Here is a 22,339-nt window from a genome sequence, read left to right on the forward strand (position 1 = left end):
ATGTCTTCCACGGAAACACCGCCACCTCGACCTCATATTTTAAGAAGAAACAAAAACAAAAAAATTTGGAAAATATCAGCCCCTGCAAACGGTCCCGCGCGAAAATTGGGGCCATAACTATGGTAGTAAACAGTTCTGGCTCTCTGACAGTCCAGCTTTTAGACTTTCGCTTCCGCCTTTTATTTTTCACTCGCTCCGCCTCACTGCAGCCGCTTAATGCCCGAGCGCAAAGTACTAGACAGCGCAGAGAGTAAGAGCTTCGTGACGTAGGCAACATGCTTTGTTCATTGTGTTAAACTGCTCGGTTTCTCACCTGTAGCTGGTGCCAGAGATCTTATTGCTTTGAACATTTTTATGTTGCGATTCACAGATGTAGCGTCAATGAATGTAATGAGCTGGAGTGTTCAAATGGTTCAAATGGCTCTGAGCACTATGGGACTTAACATCTGAGGTCATCAGTCCCCTAGAACTTAGAACTACTTAAACCTAACTAACCTAAGGACATCACACACATCCATGCCCGAGGCAGAATTCGAACCTGCGACCGTAGCGGTTGCGCGGTTCCAGACTGTAGCGCCTAGAAGCGATCGGTCACCCCGGCCGGCGAACTGGAGTGTCATTACAAATGTAACGAAGCACTACATAATTATTAACATCGCTGTTCTGCGTCATTTTCGCTGGAGTTTAAAGTTGGACCTTTTAAAATGAAGTGAATGAAGGAGATGCAGTAGTCTTCAACGTGATTGGCATGATTAAATTATTAATGGAAAATCGTTAACTTCATTTCGTAATTATTTTTCAGTTACTAAGGTTTATTAATTTTGTTTTTGAGACCTATATATAGCTATAAAGTACCCATACGAGAATATTGTTAAAAATATTGAACATATTTGTGCGTTGACATATTACGTTCTCTCATTCATACTTACTATTTTTCGTGTAGAATAACATGGCTGTTCTCGAACAAGATATCAAAACACGTTGGGCAGAAGTGTCACAACTTCTCCCCTCCACTCCTCTTCCCTTCTTCCCTCGTTTTTAATATCTGGGAAATAAGAGAGCTCTGGCTGTCATTCCTCTTTACAGTACTTCGCACTCGGGCATTAGGTGGCTGAAGTAGAGGGCAGGTAGTTGAGTGACAGACAGTGCGCGAGAAATTTAGATCTGCACTTTCATTAACGTCGACATGCAGCAGGATTTTTGGAATATATTGTGTCAATCATTATGAGTTACCTCAAAGGGTACAGTCTGTTGACAAACAGTCAACACGGATTTAAAAGATTTCAAATTGATTCCTTTTATAGATTTCCAGAAGCCTTTTGACACTGTACCACACAAACGACTTGTAACGAAATTGCCTGCTTATGGAATATCGTCTCAGTTATGTGACTGAATTCGTGATTTCCTGTCAGAGAAGTCATAGTTCGTAATGACTGACGGATAGTCAGGAGTAAAACAGAAGTGATTTCTGGCATTCCGCATGGTAGTGTTATAGGCCATCTGCTGTTCGTTGTGTATATAAACGATTTAGGAGACAATCTGAGCAGCCCTCTTACGTTGTTTACAGATGATGCTATTCCTTATCGTCTAGTAACGTCATCTGAAGATCAAAACAAATTGGAAATGATTTAGAAAAAATATCTGTGTGGTGCAATAATAGCCAGTCGACCCTATATAATGAAAAGTCTGAGGTCATGAACATGAGTTCCAAAACGAATCCGTTAAACTTCGGTTACACAATAAATCAGTCAAATCTAAAGTCCGTAAATTCAAATAAATACCTAGGAATTACAATTACGAACACTTTAAATTGGAAAGAAAACACAGAACATGTTGTGGGGAAGGCGAATGAAAGACTGCGTTTTACTGGCACAAGACTTAGATGCAAAAAATCTACTAAAGAGAATGTCTGCACTACGCTTGTCCGCCCTCTTTTACGAGGGTCAGTCAAAAAGTAATGCCTCCTTTTTTTTTTTCTACGTTTAATTGTCAGGAAATTTAAATGCAATTACATAGGTTGAAAACCACAACATTGAGGATCATTTTGTCATTTTTCAATGTAATCTCCGCCCATCTCTACAGTTTTGGTCCATCTTTGAACAAGGGCATGTATCCCAGCACGGTAAAAATCACAGCTCTGCTTCCTCTTACATTGACGCACGGATGTTTTGACGGCCTCCTCATCTTCAAAATGAATCCCACGATGAGCTTCTTTTAGTGGCCCGAACAGATGGAAGTCTGATGGTGCCAGGTCAGGGCTGTATGGGGGATGAGGCAAAACTTCCCATCCAATTTTGACAATCTCGTCAGAGGTGTGACGACTGGTGTGTGGTCTTGCATTGTCATGCAAAAGAAGAACATCTGCCATTGATTTTGTTGGGCGAACTCGCTGAAGACGTGCTTTAAGTTTTTTGAGGGTTGTGACGTATTGAACAGAATTTATTGTGCATCCCTGCTCCAAAAAATCAAAGAGAATCACACCCTCTGTATCCCAGAAAACTGTTGCCATAACTTTCCCTGCCGATCGCACAGTTTTGAATTTTTTCTTCCTCGGCGAGCTTGTGTGACGCCACTCCATTGACTGCCTCTTTGATTCGGGTTCAAAAAAATGCACCCATGTTTCGTCCCCGGTCACAATTTTTTTCAGAAACTCATCTCCCTCCAAACGGAAGCGCTGCAAGTGTTGGGAGGCTATTGTTTTCCTTGCCTCTTTATTCTGATCGATTAACATTCTTGGAACCCACCGTGCACAAACTTTTGAGTACCCCAATTATTTAATAATCGTGATCACACTGCCTTTACTAAGAGAAATAATGCGACACACTTCATCTGCAGTCACCCGACGGTCACCACGAATGATGTCATCAACTTGCTGAATGTTGTGTGGAGTCACTGCACTCACCGGCCTGCCGCTCCGCTTTTCGTCAGTCAACGGTGTTTGCCCTTCAGCTTCCTTACAACGACGAACCCATCGTCTAACAGTGCTGACATCCACTGTCACAACACCATACACCTTCTTCAGTCTTTCATGAATGCGTATGGGCGTTTCACCTTCTGCATTCAAGAATTCAATCACACAACGAAGTCTCAAACGAACATCGATGTCGGCCATCTTACAAACTTCTGCTGTGCTGCCACCTGTTGACACAGAAAGTTACTACTGCAGTGGATTGCAGAAGGTGGTTTGAGGAATGGCGCCAAATTCAAATTTTTCACTTAACTAAATTTTTTTAAGTAGAAAAAAAAATGGGAGGCATTACTTTTTGACCGACCCTCGTAGAATACTGGTGCGCGGTGTGGGTTCCTTACCAGATAGGATTAACGGAGTACATCCAGAAAGTTCAAAGAAGAGCAGCACGTTTTGTATCATCGAGGAATAGCGAGAGTGTCTTATGGACATGGTACAGGATTTAGAGAGGACATCACTAAAATAAACGTGTTTCACTTTGCGGCGGGATCTTCTCACGAAATTTCAACCACAAGGTTTCTCCCCCGAATGCGAAAATATTTTGTTGCCGCCGACGTACATAGGGAGAAACGATCATCACAATAAAAAATGGGGGGGTGGGGGGGGGGGTGAGAGCTCGAACGGAAAGACGTAAGTGTTCGTTTCCTCCGCGCGATGTTCGAAATTGGAATAATAGAGATCTGTTGTGAAGGTGGTTCGATGAGTTCTCTGCCAGGTGTTTAAGTGTGATTTTCAGAGTATCGATATAGCTGAATATTTAGATGAAGATGTAAGGGCGCACTGTACGGAGTATGGTCCAAATTTTCGCGGGGGGTCGATTACAGGTGTGCCGGCCGCAGTGGCCGAGCGGTTCTAGGCGCTTCAGTCCGGAACCGCGCGACTGCTACTTTCGCAGGTTCGAATCCTGTCTCGGGCATGGATGTGTGTGATGTCCGTAGCTTAATTAGGTTTAAGTAGTTCTAAGTTCTAACATGACCTCCGATGTTAATTTCCAGAGGTATTTGAACCATTTCATTGCAGGTGTTCTTTTTCTTCCTCTTTAAGATGTGAGGTCGAGTTGGTGCCGACTCCTTATTAGACTGTAATTTCTTCTGTACATCCACATATTCTATATTCACTAAATCGCTATGCAGTACGTGGCAGAGGGTGGTTCCTTTTGATGGATATCTGCTTCAACGCCTCTTTCCGCACTGTAATAAGTCTTCAAGGTTCCTACGAGAGCGATACGTAAGGGGTTGTAGTATATGCGTAGATTCCACACTTAATGTTGGATCTTGAAACTTTATAGGCAGACATTCACGTGTTAATTTGCATCTAACTTCAAAAGCCTGCCAGTTCAGTTTCTGCAGCATATGTGTGACGCTGTACCATGAGCTCTGTGACCATTCGTCCTGCCATTCCTCGCATACGATCGTATTCCCCGATAATCGTATTTGGTTCGGGCCCACAAAGTTGAACGTTATTCTAGGGTATATCTCGTGATTATAGTACCAGCGCATTGAAATCTTCCACCTGGTTTACCTACGACTGTCCTGTGTGATCATTACGTTTCATATCCCTCAAAATTTTTACACCTACAGGAGCTCGACTAAAATGTGGAAACGCCGAAAACAGAACAAATAACATTGTCCATCGCGATACAGAAAAAACAGCTATCAGTCTCCTCGGAATAAATAAATACGAGTTATGTATGGTTTTCAAGGGAATCTTATACCATTCTTCCTGCAAAATAATGCTAACGCTGATGGAGGTGGATAGCGATCACAGACCTTCTCTCCAGACTAGATCACGAAGGCTCAATAACAATCAGATCTAGTGGCTATGGTGGCCAGGACAGAAGCGACAATTCATTCTTGGGCACACATAAATCAGTCCTGAACAATGCGAGCTGTGTGAACACGGACTGCCGGCCGCGGTGGTCTCGCGGTTCTAGGCGCCCAGTCCGGAACCGTGCGACTGCTACGCAGGTTCGAATCCTGCCTCGGGCATCGATGTGTGTGATGTCCTTAGGTTTAAGTAGTTCTAAGTTCTAGGGGACTGATGACCACAGCAGTTGAGTCCCATAGTGATCAGAGCCATTTGAACCACCTCTTTTTTTGGGGGGGGGGGGGGGGAGGAGGGGGGACACCGACTCTGTCGTTATGGCACACAGCACCACCGCTGCAAAACGAACATTGTACCATGAGATGGACGAAACGAGCCAAAATAATCACATAATCCTTGGCAGCAATGCGACTCTGCAGAATAACCATGGGGCACATGGAATACTACGATACGATTGCCCACTTCATCATCTTGTGTTGATGCGGATAGGTTTCGCGCCGCGCGGTCTTGGGCGCCTTTTACGGTTCTCGCGGGTCTCCCGGCGGAGGTTCGAGTCCTCCCTAGGGCAGGGGTATGTGTACTGTCCCTAGCGTAACTTAAAGTTAGATTAAACAGTGTGTCAGCTTAGGGACCGATGACCTCAGCAATTTGGTCCCATAGAAATTACCACAAATTTCCAAAATAGGTTTCGCGAACGCGGCATTCATTACTGCAACGATTTTCGCAATTTTACGTCAGAATCTTCTTCATTGACAGGTCCTCACGATCACTCAACACACGCTTTAGTTCGCGTTGTGACTTGGTGGATGATGCAAGTGGTATAGATTTCCGAAAAACGAAACATTTCGGCACCTTGGCTAAGGAGGCCCCCGCCATAAGAGCACCAACAATTTTCCCACATTCTAATTCACTCAGTTCCAACGTAATGGACTCGCATCTACACAGAACGCAGTTCTGACTACAGCTGAAACTTGCAACGCATTGAGGACATTGAACAGATACCGCTCGTGATCAAATACAATTCTGCAACCTGTAGGCTTCGTCAGTATATACATTAATGGTTAACCATGTATTTCTCGCAGTGTTTCCATATTTTCGTCCCCCCCTCCCCCCCCCCTCCTGTAGATATTGATTCATTGATATTATAGCGTTCTTCGTTTTATGCACTATTTTCCATTCTAAACGTTGAAAGCAAGTTGCTAATCCTTACACCATTTTGAACTCTTATTAAGATCTGACTGAAAGTTTGTGCAGCTTTCCTAGATGACTGTGAAAAGTCCTCAAGGACGTTAATATACAATAGAAACGTCAAAGATCTTATCAAACTTCCTTGGGAACAGATTACGTTGCATCCCTACTATACTGAAAACATTGCATAAATAGTGACGTTACAGAAATGTGTTTCCACACATCTTTCCCAGCAAAGTACGGGTCCCGTTCGGTGTAACAGCGATCATGCTCTAGCATCTTCCACCATCTGTTGCCGCGCCGAATCACGGCGTAATGCTGAGTCAGCCTCTCGCGCGCTCAGCGCTGGAATACGTAAATATTGGAGGAGACAGACTGTGTTTATTGACATTCCCGGCCCACTGTAGCTCGTAAATAGCGGACTCTTTCGCCTAAGCCGGACGCCTGCTCTCCATCCAGGAAAACAAAGTGGCCACGCAGTTCTTGTTATAAAACCCGGGAATAGCGGCACCTCCTGTATTCATAAATCGCTTCTCAAGCGGCTCTGGGAAACAAACACAGCTTTCAAATGCACCCTGGACTCCGCCCCGCTGAGACAGCCTTAGTGAGGCACCGTTCTCTTATAGTCTCTTCCTGCACAACGTATTCTCGCTGCGTTGCACAGTAATAGATATCAATATTTATAGATTCTTCCGTCACTTATTACTAGACCAACTTTTTATTTAATGTTCTTGTACTAGTAATTTTTTTAAAATTTCAAACAGTTTTTCGGCATATCGGGCCATTGTCAGGAAACAACTGTCTGGCGTTCACGAGAGACATTAATATGTTGGAAAGCAAACAGTATAGTCTTTGGTCCTTTTATTAGGCGAGAAATGTAGAATCGAACGCTCATGACTCGTGTAGTGCACCAAATACGTTAAACTACAATTTGCGAGATGGCTAGTATCAAACACAGCAAATAACGAAAACAGGCAGTTTTAAAATATAGTCTATAAGTTGTGAGAATTTAATACTAAAGGTTCTAATGGAAAACAGATTACGACGTAATAACAGTTATATTGTGGTGTAATTATTTGAAGATGAATATGGTCATTGGGCAGCATGTCGGGTAGTGTGTATTTGGTTGACTGGATCCTGTAGAGCTTAAGAAGATCAACGTTCCGAGCTGTAACTGATTATTTAGAATCGCGTGGGGGTTTTGTGCTAAATGCTTATTTATATGAAGGGTCTCCAGTAGGCTAATTCTCTACCAATTCTGTGTTGTCTTCTTATCTGTGACCTTCCGTTAGAACATGCTCAGCAAAAGTGGAGTCTGACTTCTACGTTCCGTTTCAGTCAGTTTAGTTGCTATGGCCATATCTGACTGACCTGTAGGTAGTTTGTTACAGTCAATGCAAGTGATTTTCTAAACATCGCTAATAGTAAATAAATCGGTTTATTTCATTTTTTTCACTGACTTTGAAAAGATACGAGCTGTGGTGCCTCTTATAAAAGTCGCTAGATTTTGAGAGTTTTGGCTAATTAGTTGAATGAAGTTCATAAATAACAAATAGTACAATTCTTGATTTTAGTTACAGCTACTACTGCAGAGAGGGCGTAAATGTAGTTCGTTTTTCAACCTATACTGGCAGTTATTTGTAATTTTGTTTTACATTAATAAAATCTTGTAATAGTACTTCCAACGAGAGTAGAAATGTAGTGGAGCAAAAAAGAAATTGTGATATTTCTAACCTTAGAGGAAACAAGAAGTTTTGCCTGTATTGATTACATACATGGCTTCCATGTCAGGTATCTTAAATGTAACTGTGTGTGGGTGTCTGTCAGATATTATCATAAAGTCTCAAACATGAGGATCCGTTTCAAAGGCGGTAAAAAAGGGAGAAATGCAGCTACTCTTTTTCCAGTAGAAAATTTTATTAACAATGATTATTTTTACTTCAAATGAAATCAAGTTTATTGACTTCAATAGACTGAATGAAAATTGATTTAAAAAAATGGTTCAAACGGCTCTGAGCACTATGGGACTTAACATCTGTGGTCACCAGTCCCCTAGAAATTAGAACTACTTAAACCTAACTAACCTAAGGACATCACACACATCCATGCCCGAGGCAGGATTCGAACCTGCGAGCGTAGCAGTCGCGCGGTTCCGGACTGGGCGCCTAGAACCGCTAGACCACCGCGGCCGGCGTAGATGGAGTATTTACAACTTTGTAGACTATGCTTTTTCATAAGTACAAACAAAAGAAATAGTTCGTTTCCGTTCAATAGTCACCGTACTCCCACAAACATTTTGACCGAGTTAATATTAAGAATTTTTCAGTGACCGTACACAAACAGGACCATCACTTGGCATTATTATTGTTATCACGTCTCCTAAAAACTATTCTGCCAAGCGCAAGGGTTCGGCTTTGCGGTTTCGTCAAAAGATAAGTTTGTGTGTGTGTGTGTGTGTGTGTGTGTGTGTGTGTGTGTGTGTGTGTGTGTGTGTGTGTGTGGTGAATGGAAGAGGCAGACCAGCGTTGGAGGCGTGGACGCCGACTCGTGTAGACATGATCGTCCATGACGGAGCACATACCTTGAGGTATGACATTGCTCTCAATGTTAGCCTGTTACGTTGTAAGTCGGTTGAAACGGAGAGTGAGTGGTGATACGAATCTAACGGTCTAGTTTTTTGGTCCGGAGTTTCATACCTCTGTTTCGCAATTTCCTAGCACTGAGCGCAATTTTACAACCTTGTTAGTCTCACCTGCAGCTCTTACGTTCGTCGTTCTGTTTCATACATCAGATGGCGCTGTTACGGTGCTAATACGGCCTTCTCTAACGACTGCTACCACCTTTAAACTTTCTCTGGCCGCAAGCCTGGTTCTACGGTGCCCCGCTGCAGGGCCGTACGAGAAACACATCGACTTGGTAGACCACATGGCATGCAGGAATTGTACAGCAAACGTTTAGGGGAATTATGTGATATTGTCCGTTCACCTGCTGAACATCTGATTTTACGTATCGCAGAAGACAAGAGTTCCGTCTGTAATTGAGTGCGAAATGTTTCTTCTGCATCTTCTTCGCGTTACGTTTTGGTTAGATGATTACGCATTACGTTTCGCGTCTGTTCCTTGTTTCTTGGTCTGCCAGCGTTCGGGTTTGTCTTTTTAACCGGTCTCTAAGGATTCATGCTCTGTCGGTGTACGTACCAGATTAAACTATTTTCCTCCAATTTCTTACATAACGCCCTTTTCTGTCTCAACATCCTGATTCTGTGTACCCTTACGTCTTTAATTTATTCTTCAAAAGTAACTCTCTTCTTGCCTCCTATTCAAAACCAGTGACTCACTTCGAAACTGCAGTTGCGGAATTTTAGCCTCCTTATAAAACGGTGAACGGTCACTTTTCGTGTTTTTTTATATATACTTTTGTAAATTTCTTCACTTATCAGGTTAAATCTGTTCGCTTTATTTCGTATGACATAGTCTTGATTCTACAAAATACTTTATGCAACTGAATTGTCTTTAACTAGCACTACTGTGAACGTTATGTTGTGGAACAAAGCCAGTTGGTAAGACACTGGACTCGTATTCGGGAAGACGGCGTTTCAGTTTCTTGTCTGACCTCCCAGATTCGGGTTCACCATACTTTCCCTAACTCCCCTAAGGTATATTTTTTTACGTATGGTTTACAGACCAGTTTTGGTTGCAATTTTATGGATGTTTTCTTGGGAGTTAATGACTTCTTTTCTATTGTTGGAGATAATTACTAGGTCATCAACGAAGACCAAATATTGCAAATAACTTTTATTTACATGTAGCTTCCCAATGCGTATTCCGCTGACTTACTTCTCCCAGATGCAGGTTACTTTGTCCAGTACTATACTGAGTAATGGTGGGACCATCTGTCCTCTTATCGGACAAAGGTTTAGACATTTCACGTGAGAATTAATCTTGTGATATGATGTAATGTATTGTTTGTTCGATGAGGTTTGTTGTTTCGTCTAGTATGAATCCTGCTACTTATGAACAGCATTTCATGGGGAGTATTCCAACAGGATAACGTTCGCCCATGTACCGTTGCTCCAATCCAACATACTCTAAATTGTCGACATGCGCCCTTGGTCTGTTCGATCATCAGACCTGTCTCTATTACGTGGCGCCGGCCGCGGTCGTCTAGCGGTTCAGGCGCCCAGTCCGGAACCGCGCGACTGCTACGATCGCAGGTTCGAATCCTGCCTCGGGCATGGATGTGTGTGATGTCCTTAGGTTACTTAGGTTTAAGTAGTTCTAAGTTCTAGGGGACTGATGACCACAGATGTTAAGTCCCATTGTGCTCAGAGCCATTTGAACCATATTACGTGGCACATCATCGGACGGCAACTCCAGTGCCATTCACAAACAGCAGTAATCGCCCCTGTATGCTCGACCAACTGCAACAAGTACGGAACTCATCCCAAAAAACTGACTTCCACCACTTGTACAACACAATGCATGCACGTTTGCATGCTTGCATTTAACATTCTGGCCGTTACACCAGTTATTTATGTAGGACCATTTCATATTTGTAGTGGCTTATCGAGTGCATATTATAAATTGTGTTCTTTCAATGTTAATTATTTAAATATGTTGACTAGACAAATCTATCACCGAAATATGATTACTCTATACTAGTTACACTACTGGCCATTAAAATTGCTACACCACGAAGATAACGTGCTACAGAAGCGAAATTTAACCGACAGGAAGAAGATGCTGTGGTATGCAACTGATTAGCTTTTCAGAGCATTCACACAAGGTCGGCGCCGGTGGCGACACCTACAACGTGCTGACATGACGAAAGTTTCCAACCGATTTCTCATACACAAACAGCAGTTAACCGGCGTTGCTTGGTGAAACGTTGTTGTGATGCCTCGCGTAAGGAGGAGAAATGCGTCCATCACGTTTCCGACTTTGATAAAGGTCGAATTGTAGCCTATTGCGGTTTATCGTGTCGCGACATTGATGCTTGCGTTGGTCGAGACCCATTGAATGTTAGCAGAATATGGAATCCGTGGGTTCAGGAGGGTAATACGGAACGCCGTGCTGGATCCCAACGGCCTCGTATTATTAGCAGTAGAGATGACAGACAGCTTATCCGCATGGCTGTAACGGTTCTTGCAGCCACGTCTCGATGCCTGAGTTAAGAGATGGGGGCGTTTGCAAGATAACCATCTGCACGAACAGTTCGACGACGTTTGCAAGAGCATGGACGATCTGCTCGGAGAGCATTGCTGCGGTTACCCTTGACGCTGCATCACAGACAGGAGGGCCTGCGATGGTGTACTCAACGACGAACCTGGGTGCACGAACGTCATTTTTTCGGATGAATCCAGGTTCTGTTTACAGCATGATGATGGTCGCATCCGTGTTTGGCGACATCGCGGTGAACGCACATTGGAAGCGTGTATTCGTCATCGCCATACTGTCGTATCACCCGGCGTGATGGTATGGGGTGCCACTGGTTGCCCGTCTCGGTCACCTCTTGTTCGCACTGACGGCACTTTGAACAGTGGACGTTACATTTGAGATGTGTTAAGACCCGTGGCTCTACCTTTCATTCGATTCCTGCGAAATCCTACATTTCAGCAGGATAATGCACGACCGCATGTTGCAGGTCCTGTACGGGCCTTTCTGGATACAGAAAATGTTCTACTGCTGCCCTGTCCAGCACATTCTCCAGATCTCTCACGAACTGAAAACTTCTGGTCAATGGTGGCCGAGAAACCGGTTCGTCACAATACACCAGTCACTACTCTTGATGAACTGTGGTATCGTGTTGAAGCTGCATTGACAGCTGTACCTGTACACAGCATCCAAACTGTGTTCGAATGAATGTCCAGGCGAATCAAGGCCGTTATTACGGCCAGAGGTGGTTGTTCTGGGTACTGATTTCTCAGGATCTATGCACCCAAACTGCGTGGGAATGTAATCACATGTCAGTTCTAGTATAATATATATGTCCAATGAATACTCGTTTATCATCTGCATTTTTTGTTGGTGTAGCAATTTTAATGGCCAGTAGTGTACTTGTTGGAGTTGCGGTTTTTTCCGTCAGTGTAGTTTCCTACTCTTTAGTGATCGAAACCTCGATGAGCTCGTGCTACATCCTGTGACAGCTGTGTAACGAACTTGGTCCGTAGCTGCACCGCCGCTTATTACGCAGCTGGCCGCGTGGGCGTGCCCCGCTAACAGCTGCCGCTCTCTTCTCTCCACTGTGCTGTCTGACGCGGCGCGTTTCTGTTTCTTGTTGCAGGCGGCTGAACAACAACCGACTGCGGCACATACCGGACATGCTCTTCGGGAACATGCCCAACCTGCTGCGCCTGTGAGTACCATTCGTCTTGCTCCGCGGGCGACACCTCTCGGCGCGGCCACAGCGGCTCGTGAATTATGCATGAGGCAGCTCCGCGCCGGAGATATGTCCCTGCGCACTTACTTAACGCGCCGCTCATCTGTTCCGCATAACGCTAATTACAGGCGCGCGGCCTCTGCAAATGGACGCTCACCTGTTATTTCTCTCTCGGCGTGAAATCGAGAAATTAAGAACCGGTGCACCCTCGAGTTTCTTTAATTACTGCAGTAGCGACCGCTTCTGCGGTGTGTGATGAATCCTCTTAAAGATGTCGCAGGGGCGGCAATCGCGTCGGAAGGAGATCATATTAATTTTACTGATAAGTCTCTGTTTCGCATTTGTAGCAGGCACATAGCGCCACATAATACTTATTTAATTAACGTCAGTAGTTGCCTGCACCTAGCAGATTAAAGAAAGGATTTTTTGTCCTATTACAGAAAGCTTCCTACTTGCTAGTAAAATGTAACGCACAGTGCACTAGCTTTTTTTTCTCATTCCTCTTATTTCATCTCACGTCCCGTATGGACGGACGGGGGCTGTCGGTGGTACAGTGCTCCGCCCTTCAGCCAAGAGCATTCGTGAAGATAAAACAAAGATAGTAAAAAAATATGAGGAGTGTTTTAGTATTAAATAGATTAATGATGGTCAGCTGAAAGGTCGTAAAATCTATAGCCTACAGTTTATTCAGTGATATTCTTCAATGAGAAAACACTGAAGCACTGCACTTTCTCTTAACATCTGAAGATGAGAAGTACTGTGGAAGGGGAGAATATGGTCCTTAGAAGTTGAAGGCTGCAGATAAGGAGATGGGGGAGCCTCTTATGTGTGGAAACTAAGGAAATGATACGTGGGAGGTAAAGTGGATAGTGGGAATGCAAACTGTGGAAGGCCAGAGGGTGAGGAGGAGTAACGGTGTGTGGAGAAGGCAGACCACAGCTACATCTGCGTGATTACTCTGCTATTCACAATAAAGTGCCTAGCAGAGGGTTCAATGAACCACCTTCATGCTGTCTCTCTAGCGTTCCACTCTCGAAAGGCACGCGGGAAAAACGAGCACTTAAATTTTTCCGTCCGAGCCCTGATTTCTCTTATTTTATCGTGATGATCATTTCTCCCTATGTAGGTGGGTGCCAACAGTATGTTTTCGCAATCTGAGGAGAAAACTGGTGATTGAAATTTCATGAAAAGATCCCGTCGCAACGAAAAACTCATTTGTTTTAATGATTGCCACTCCAAGTCACGTATCATGTCTGTGACACTCTCCCCCGTATTTTCTAAAGCTTTTTGCAATAATCTTAAAGCAGAACTCATACTTATTATAGTTTTTTTTCCGAAATTAACACACTGTAACAAATGTAAGGGTCAGTGGCAAAACGTAGTCTCACGGTAAACGCGGATTTAACCCCTTAAGTTACACATTGGGTTACAGGAAATGAAACTTCCCACCGTAAAGATATACTGGCATTTACAAACACAGAGAATTTTAGTAATAAATGTCTGCGATCACTTTCCCTAGCACAACTGGACGCAGCTTGCTTACCTAACGTCTTTAGATGTGCCGTAGCATTTGTCCCGCTCGATTTCTTCTCCTTCGGTTGCGAGCTCTAACGCTTGTACCATAAATCGTGCGCAATGCTGTGAAAAGTAGGTAGGTTTAGATGTTAAGCGTAATAAGAACCATAGAATATTAGTATGCGAACTAATTCTGTTTTCTTTCATTAATTGCAAAATTAGTAAAACGATTTCTAGAGCCAGTATATCGTTGTATTCATAACAAGACTCTCCATCATTAATCATTAGCTCCTGAGGACCACGAAAGTCACCAAAATGATTCACACGATCGTAGAATCAACATGAGATCTCACGAATATGTTTTCCGGGGCTACTTTTCGCCCAGCGTTGTAGGTAAATCCCCACTGCCGCTCCCAGCTCCAGTAAGATACGGCTGTTGTCTGTGTGGTATCAATAGTAACGTTGCCACATTGTTTCTCAAGTTGGCTCTACGAGGGACACCAGCGACAGCGCCCTCTAGCCGGTGCTGTCGAGGTCTACGAGGTCCGAGACTGCTTCAGCCCATTTCATCAGGTGCAGCCAGCCAGGACACTTCGCTTCAACTGCGCATCACCTTGCAAGTTGCATATTCTTATTGCTTGAGTAAAGGGGATTTAAATTCATACAGAATTACCTACGTGTTTTGCCTTTTTCTGATCCAACCAACGCGCCGCCTTCCAGGCGGGATACAAAAGTCTATACATTACGGTAGTATCTGTTCCCGAAAGAACAGTTAGTAGGAGTAAGTTGTTGCTAGCGAGCAGTCTGGTCTGGCGTATCGTGTTGGCTGGGCCGGTCGTGTGCAGCGATGGCGGAGCCTGAGCGTTGTAGGATAAGGTAAAAGCAGCCTCGCGCATATGTAGTATTGTTACATAAAGTCCCATGTAAATGTTTTTAAGAAAAATCTGGTAATAGTAATCTTTCTCATAAAAAGTAACTTTTGACATTTATCTCAATTTAAAGAATTCACTAATTTCTCCAATCTTTGGCAATCCCCATTATTGAAAAGAAAAGTCAGTTCTTTCCTTTTCTATAAGACAAATCTATCGGCCAGCATTGCACTTAGCTGCGCCAGGAAAATTTCTTATAGGAGCAGATATATATACGCGTTATCCGGCGATCTAATTAAGGTAAGATTTTTCAGTTTATTCAGAACGATGTATCAGGGCCATGACGCAGCATTGCTGACGTCCAAAATTTACCAGGTTAAATTGACTGTCAATTATTGAAAGGTTATAGGTTTGTTACATTGTATTATATTTTCACTGTTGGGTAGTTACGCTAAATGAATTACTCATATTATTTTATTTTGTGGGGAGGTTACACTTCCCACAAAATTAAATAATATGAATAATACTCTCATTTAGCGTAAATACCCAACAGTGAAAATATAATACATCATACTCATTACTATATAATACATCATACTCATTACTCGTGGCAGATTAATCTACCAAGTCCCATACGAGTTCGGGCATAGTGTGTGCGTTCGCACGAGAAGGTCAATGGCATACACTATGCCCGAACTCGTACGGGACTTGGTAGATTAATCTGCGACGAGTAATGAGTATGATGGGCAAACATCTCTTAGGCGCACTCGAATGTAGTGGTGTGGACATGTTGGGAATGTGGGTCTCACGGGGAGCGTGTAAGGGATAAGTCCCTGCAGTCGCGCGATCCTCTGTGCCCTCGGTGGCTCAGATGGATAGAGCGTCTCCCATGTAAGCAGGAGATCCCGGGTTCGAGTCCCGGTCGGGGCACACATTTTCAACATGTCCCTAATGAAGTACATCAACGCCTGTTTGCAGCTAGGGTGTCCATTTAATTATCATTTCGTACAAAAGTCTGCCCGGCTGTTCTCACGCTATATGAACATGTGCCGCGTCTGCCTGTGATCCTACCTACTCGCTAGGATCCCGTAAGAATTTCTTCGTATACTGTGCGTTAGAACATAGTTACAAAATGTAATAAACGTGGGCAGGGATGTGGCGTAAACGCCACAGACCGTCAGTACGAGTTCACGATCTTAAAGCTTTATACGTGGTTTCAGTTGAGGAGGGGGATCGTGGGCGCCTGTCTCGTAATTCCACTAACAAGCACAACAGTTCACTTCTCAGCTACACTATTGGCCATTAACCTATGCCTGTGCATCACAGTTGCTCAGACCATTTGGTTAAAGAGCAGCGTGTAATCTCTGTCTCAGTCACCAGTACGTCAAGTCACAGCACTAGTAATTTAAAACCCACGGATAGTGACGGCCATTATTTAGTTTTTACATAGCTTGTTAAAGTCTTCAATATATCTAATATTTCTAAAGTAGTCTAGTCTCGTGATTTTCTTACGCGGGTACGATTCTCCGGTGGTCTAAATTACTAGTAATTGTGTTTAATTCCCTCTCCACTACATGGTGGAACCTGTAGTCTGAGAGACTGATACAAGAATGGAATTTCCAGATGCGCCATTTCCAATGTAAATGGCTCATCTGAAACTTCCTATTGTCTCCCTTACGGCGTCCCGATCCTGGGACAATTGCCCTTCGCGGGGAAGCGCTCCACCGACTGAGTTACCAAAGCGCAACTAACGATCCACCATCACATATTTCCTTCCACCAGTGCCTCTTCTTCTACTTTCCAAACCCACGCAAGTTCTCATGCGTACCTCGCATCTTGTCAAAGTCGCAACGCCGTCGCATGGCACACGGAAGAGCAGAGCCGTGAGAACTGATAGCGCCACTTTATTGCACACGTTCCGCGACTGCAGACCTTGCAGTGTTCGGGGAAGAGGACGCTGAAGTCAGACTCCCAGAGTAGCCGCCTAGGTGGGGAGGAAATAAATGAAACGCGCCCCCTTGAGTGTCTGCAGCAGACAGCATGACGGATGCAGCTTCTAACTGGAAACTGCACGTAGGTCAGCTTACAGCGGCTACAGGATGAAGATATCATCGAGACAGAGAACGAGCCGTACAGCGTGCTGGTCTCTTTGGCGCAGGCTGCCACTGGCTCCGGCTCATGAATATCCTCTCCGAGAGCGGCGAGATATCGCTCCCAACACGGAACGTGGCAGTATTCTCGCGGCGCTGCCACTGGGGCGCTACGTCGCTTTCCTTGCGAAGGCAACACCTGGAAAGGCCAGTTAACAGTGATTCTTCTGTGTGGGGCTTTGAGCGAAACACGTGCCATCTTATTTCCTCCGCACACATCAAGATGCACCTGTTCCTCCGAATCTCCAGAAGTAAACATTTGTGGCAAGTTTCTACCCAAAATTATGTAAGACTGGCTTGTTAGGCCCATGTATGGTAGAATGAAATTTTCCGTTAGTTACCTGTTCTGCTGTGGTGAGGCTGGTCCATGGTTCATTCAGCGGAAAGAAATTACGAATAAGTTCCCGACTCACCCAATTACAGTTGGTGGTGACTACAATCTGCAATCGGTATGTTGGCGAAAATGCATGACTGAAGTCTGCTGCAGGCTAAAACAACATCCACAATTGTGCACTCTCCGGGCCGCGCGGGTTTAGCCGACCGGTCTTAGGCGCTGCAGTTATGGACTGCGCGGCAGGTCCTGGCGGAGGATCGAGTCCTCCCTCGGGCATGGGTGTGTGTGTTTGTCCTTAGGATAATTTAGGTTAAGTAGTGTGTAAGCTTAAGGACTGATGACCTTAGCAGTTAAGTCCCATAAGATTTCACACATATTTGAACATTTTTGTGCACGCTCCAATCACTTTAATGTGATCACCGCCTATGTTCGATGTCAACGTGCAATAGCACGGTATTTGGCATCACTAGACGTGGAGAGTATATATAGTGTCGAGGGAACGCGGAAAACAACGTAGTCGTTGTGAGTAATGAAACTCAGCGATTTTTCGGACGTCCAAAATGGAATGATCATCGGCTTAGGGGCCATGTGTGGCAGCATTTCCGAAACGGCTAAATTTGTAAACTGTTCCCATTCCGCCGAAGTTAACGTATATCAAGCACGAAAAATGATGCTATCCAAAATCTGCTCAGAGACAACTGTGGGCCGCGTGGGATTAGCCTAGCGGTCTAAGGCGCTGCAGTCACAGACTGTGAGGCTGGTCCTGGCGGAGGTTCGAGTCCTCCCTCGGGCATGGGTGTTTGTCCTTAGGATAATTTAGGTTAAGTAGTGTGTAAGCTTAGGGACTGATGACCTTAGCTTTCAAGTCCCATAAGATTTCACACACATTTGAACATTATTTGACAACTGCAACCATAGATAAAACGGGTGAACGACGGCTGTGGAGATGTTTATGTGCAACTGTTGAGCAACTTGTAAGATGGCTATAATTTCACACCTTACAAGAACTCATCCACATACTTTGCCGTGATCTACAAACACAATTAGGTATCATATGGTAGGATGTACATATGAATATATAAAGGAGACTGACATTGTCACGTACATTTTGTAAATAACTGTTAACGTTTATTGCATGAAAGGTGACGGAGTGTCTTTATTATAAAAACGGCGTAATGAATGATTGCCTATACTAGTAGAGGTTGAAACGCCAGTTGAGATGAAACGGCAGGCAGAACTCAAGCTCTGAGTGGAAGGCCCGCACAGGTGTTGGTCTTGCTTAAACACAGGAAGTAGCTAGACATACGTTGTGGCACCTGAGCTCTGGAGCACAATAAGGTGACTGCCGTCCGAAAGGATAACCGGATAATACTTCCGAACGCTGAAATCTTGGACGCAGGTGAGAAGAACGAAGAAGCAGCACCTCGGAAATCACGAAGGCTGGGTTATTTTCAAGGATTTTCTCAGAAGCGTACCATTGTACGAGTATAGGTTTTTCCTCGCAAACTTTCCGCCCTGGACGACAAAAGACTAAAATATGGTTGGTCAGCGTTCGGAAGAATGTGTAGAGAGGCAGAATATTCCGTGGTTTGGGAATATGATTCGTTTTCGGAATTACGTGGTGGGGAGCCAAGCCTTGCTGGGAAGCTAGTGCTGGAGAGACGAGGTCTTCCGTGGTGAGCGCCCGTGTGTGACGTTCGCTCGGCATCAGCTTTTGTTGGTACAGACGGACTTGCTGTCTTTGCTCTCAGGAGACTTTATAGTTAGAACAGTTAGCCACTGTACTGTTTCGAACTTATACGATTCTGGACTTCGCCTCCGGGTTGAAAGTCGTCGTTGAGTAGGCTGCGTGCAGTGATTAAGAGCACTTCTTCTGCCTATACTTACGCTGAGACGTTATTAGAACTCCGTCCTTGTGGCTGGCAGTTCGCGTTTCTCGTCTGGAGAACACAGAGAGGAGAAGACAGTATTAGATTTTATTAGTCAGAGGACCTCTTTCTGCCGTCCTAGTGTTTGAAAGAACTTATTTTGTGGCTGGAGTTCTTCCATCGACGCAGACGTGTTCGAGAACCAGCACGCCGACGCAGCAGACACAGTACATATGGTGATATCGCAAATTGCTTCGGCTTATTACGGCTATAAAGCTAAACAGCTGTGATCACGTTAGTTTATTCCCACTTAGGTTCCACACCAATGTAGATCATCTTTGAAAGTAGCGTCTTCTAGTGTTCGGTACGCAGATAATGTCAGTCATTTCGCGTTATTTATGTTAGATCGCGTGTCCATAAAAGAAGGCAGAGTTGGGCAATTGATTAAAATTTTACTTAGGAAATACAGACATTTGTCAGAAAGGGTGTTTTTTTAATCTGCAATAAACGTATAGTAAGAAACAACGTTTATCATTTAGTAGTAATAGTTGCCTTCATCATTCATTTATGTTTAGATTGTAATTTATGGAATTAAGATATGTTAAGATCTGCTTCAGGGGGTAGTCAGACAGGGCCAAATCTTCATACCTCGCTAACAGGAAACGAAGGGTGTCAGTGCAAGGGACTAGTGAATTAAGTCAGTCAGTCATCATCAGAATGGGAAGAAATTACATGTGGTGTCCACAAGGCTCCTTTTTGAGGCCATTGCTTTTTCTTGTGTACATTAATGATCTCTCATCAGTTACACTGCCAGAAGCAGAGTTCGTTTTGTTTGCAGATGACACAAGTACTGCAACAAATAGTATGTTGAGTGCAGTTCTAGAAAGATCTGCTAATGATATTTTCATGGATATCAATAAATGAGTTAAAGCCAACTCACTGACATTAAACTTCGAAAAGACTCACTATATGCAATTCAGAACTTGTAAGAGGTTTCCACACAGCATATGCATAAAGTATGAAGAAGAGCAGATAGAAGAGGGTGACAGTCTTAAATTCCTCGGATTACAACTTGATAATAAATTCAGTTGGGAGGAGCACACCACAGAACTGCAGAAACGCCTTAACAAATCTGCATTTGCAATTCGAGTGTTAGCAAACATAGGGTACATAAAAATGAAAAAGCTTGCATACTTTGCCTACTTTCATTCCATAATGTCATATGGTATAATATTTTGGGGTAACTCTACAAATCAACCAAAAGTTTACAGAGTCTAAAAGCGTGTAATACGTATTTTTTGTGGAGTAAATTCACGGACGTCCTGCAGAAACCTCTTCAAAGAACTGGGTATACTAACTACTGCCTCTCAGTATATTTACTCCTTAATGAATTTTGTCCTAAATAATATATCTCTTTTTCCAACAAACAGCTCAGTTCATACATACGATACCAGGAACATAAATGATCTGCACAAGGACTTAAAAGCATTTACTTTAGTTCAAAAAAGGGTCCACTACTCAGGAACACTTATCTTCAATAATTTGCCAGCACACATAAAAAAATTAGTTACAAATAAAGATCAGTTTAAAAGGAGTCTGAAAGACTTACTAGTGGCCAACTCCTTCTACTCCATTGACGAATTTTTTAATAGAAACAAATGATTTATTGTATATACTCATACCATTAGTATCGTTATTTCAGCTTAAAAAATGATGTATTGTATATACTCATACTATTAGTATTGTTATTTCAGCTTTAAAAAAATACATTTTCCACATCAACGAGGATCTCCTCAGCACGGATCTATGGAAAGAAAAACTAATCTAATCTTCATTTTAGCCTTTATTATTTTGCGCACATTCATTTTTACACCCGCTTGGAGTGTAGCATCTTGGAAACTGACCGCCCTGATGAACCAAAGAGCTGCCAGCACTACCTCCACAACGACCGTTCAGTAAACGTTGCTACGCATGAGCCTCTGCAGCGAGTGCCTGATTCATGCATCCGTGCTGAGGGTTGGTCGTTAGCAAAGTAGGCTGGAATTTGCACGCCAGTACCTAAATTGGACGTCTGCCGAGTAGCGACAGGTGACCTTTTCACATGAATCACGTTTTGCGGGCCGTCGGACAGGTAGCTTTTGAAACATGGGAAGTGTCCGGACTAAAGGAGGGAGCGTCATGGGCTGCGGAATATTTCCGTTGCATTCCCTAGGTGATCGAGTCATTCTATAAGGAACAGTGGATCAACAATATAATCTATACTTGTATTGCAAATAAAACTGCCTATTCCTGCTGCTAGTTACTTTATTTCTCCCATACGCGTTTTGCCTTCTCCTAAGGCATCATCAGTGGGATCTAAAACGATACAGTTTTGTTATTTATAGATTATCAAACAGTTCACTTGGCGATTTATTGTACAAAAAAAATAATTACTTACGATTTGCGTTTCCTCACATCTGGTCTGGAGGTCGCACCACCACTTTTATTGCTGCCATATAAGCACATCTTCGTGTTCTCAAAAATGGTTCAAATGGCTCTGAGCACTATGGGACTCAACTTCTGAGGTCGCCTAGGACTTAGAACTAATTAAACCTAACTAACCTAAGGACATCACACACATCCAGGCCCGAGGCAGGATTCGAACCTGCGACAGCAGCGGTCGCTCGGCTCCAGACTGCAGCGCCTAGAACCGCACGCCACTACGGCTGGCCCTTCGTGTTCTCGCCTTCGACACACTGTTCACCATGTTTCTCTCTCTTTTTTGTGATGTTCTTTCGTCACTCGATACAATTATTTCGTCGTACACCTTTCCACAGCGTAAATATTGCGAGACAAAAAAGAGTGAGAAACACGGTTAACAGTGCGTCAAAAGAGAGAACACAAAGATGTGTTGATGTGGCAGTGATGAAAATGGTACTGCGACCTCCAGACCAGATGTGAGGAAACGCATATCACCAAATCGTAATTAATTACTTTTTTTTACGAAACATCGCGAAGTGAAATGTTTGATAATCTATAAATAACAAAACTGTATCGTTATAGATCCCACTGATGATTCCTTAGAACAGGAGAAGGCGAAACGCATATGGGATAAATAAAGTAACTAGCAGCAGGAAAAGGCAGTTTTATTTACAAAAAAAAGTATTTATATGCTTGCTGCGGAGGATGGCCGCACAAACAAACTTGTAATATCATATATCCTTGGAGATCGCCGGCCGCGGTTGCCGAACGGTTGTAGGCGCTTC

General features: G+C 43.7%; 1 protein-coding gene and 1 non-coding gene across 4 annotated transcripts in view; both read left to right on the top strand.

Moving 5' to 3' along the window:
- Window positions 1-22,339, top strand: part of LOC126266830 (protein slit) — a 1,561,007-nt gene that overhangs the window by 1,106,759 nt on the left and 431,909 nt on the right. For all 3 annotated transcript variants that reach the window (XM_049971386.1, XM_049971385.1, XM_049971387.1), the window contains exon 4: window positions 12,263-12,334. In XM_049971386.1, coding sequence (XP_049827343.1) covers window positions 12,263-12,334 — 72 coding nt within the window. The remainder of the gene's footprint in view (window positions 1-12,262; window positions 12,335-22,339) is intronic.
- Trnat-ugu (transfer RNA threonine (anticodon UGU)) lies at window positions 15,598-15,672 on the top strand. Its single transcript has one exon. It is a non-coding gene; the product is annotated as a tRNA-Thr (tRNA).

The sequence above is a fragment of the Schistocerca gregaria genome, chromosome 4, assembly GCF_023897955.1.
Source record: "Schistocerca gregaria isolate iqSchGreg1 chromosome 4, iqSchGreg1.2, whole genome shotgun sequence".
NCBI classification, from domain to species: domain Eukaryota; kingdom Metazoa; phylum Arthropoda; class Insecta; order Orthoptera; family Acrididae; genus Schistocerca; species Schistocerca gregaria.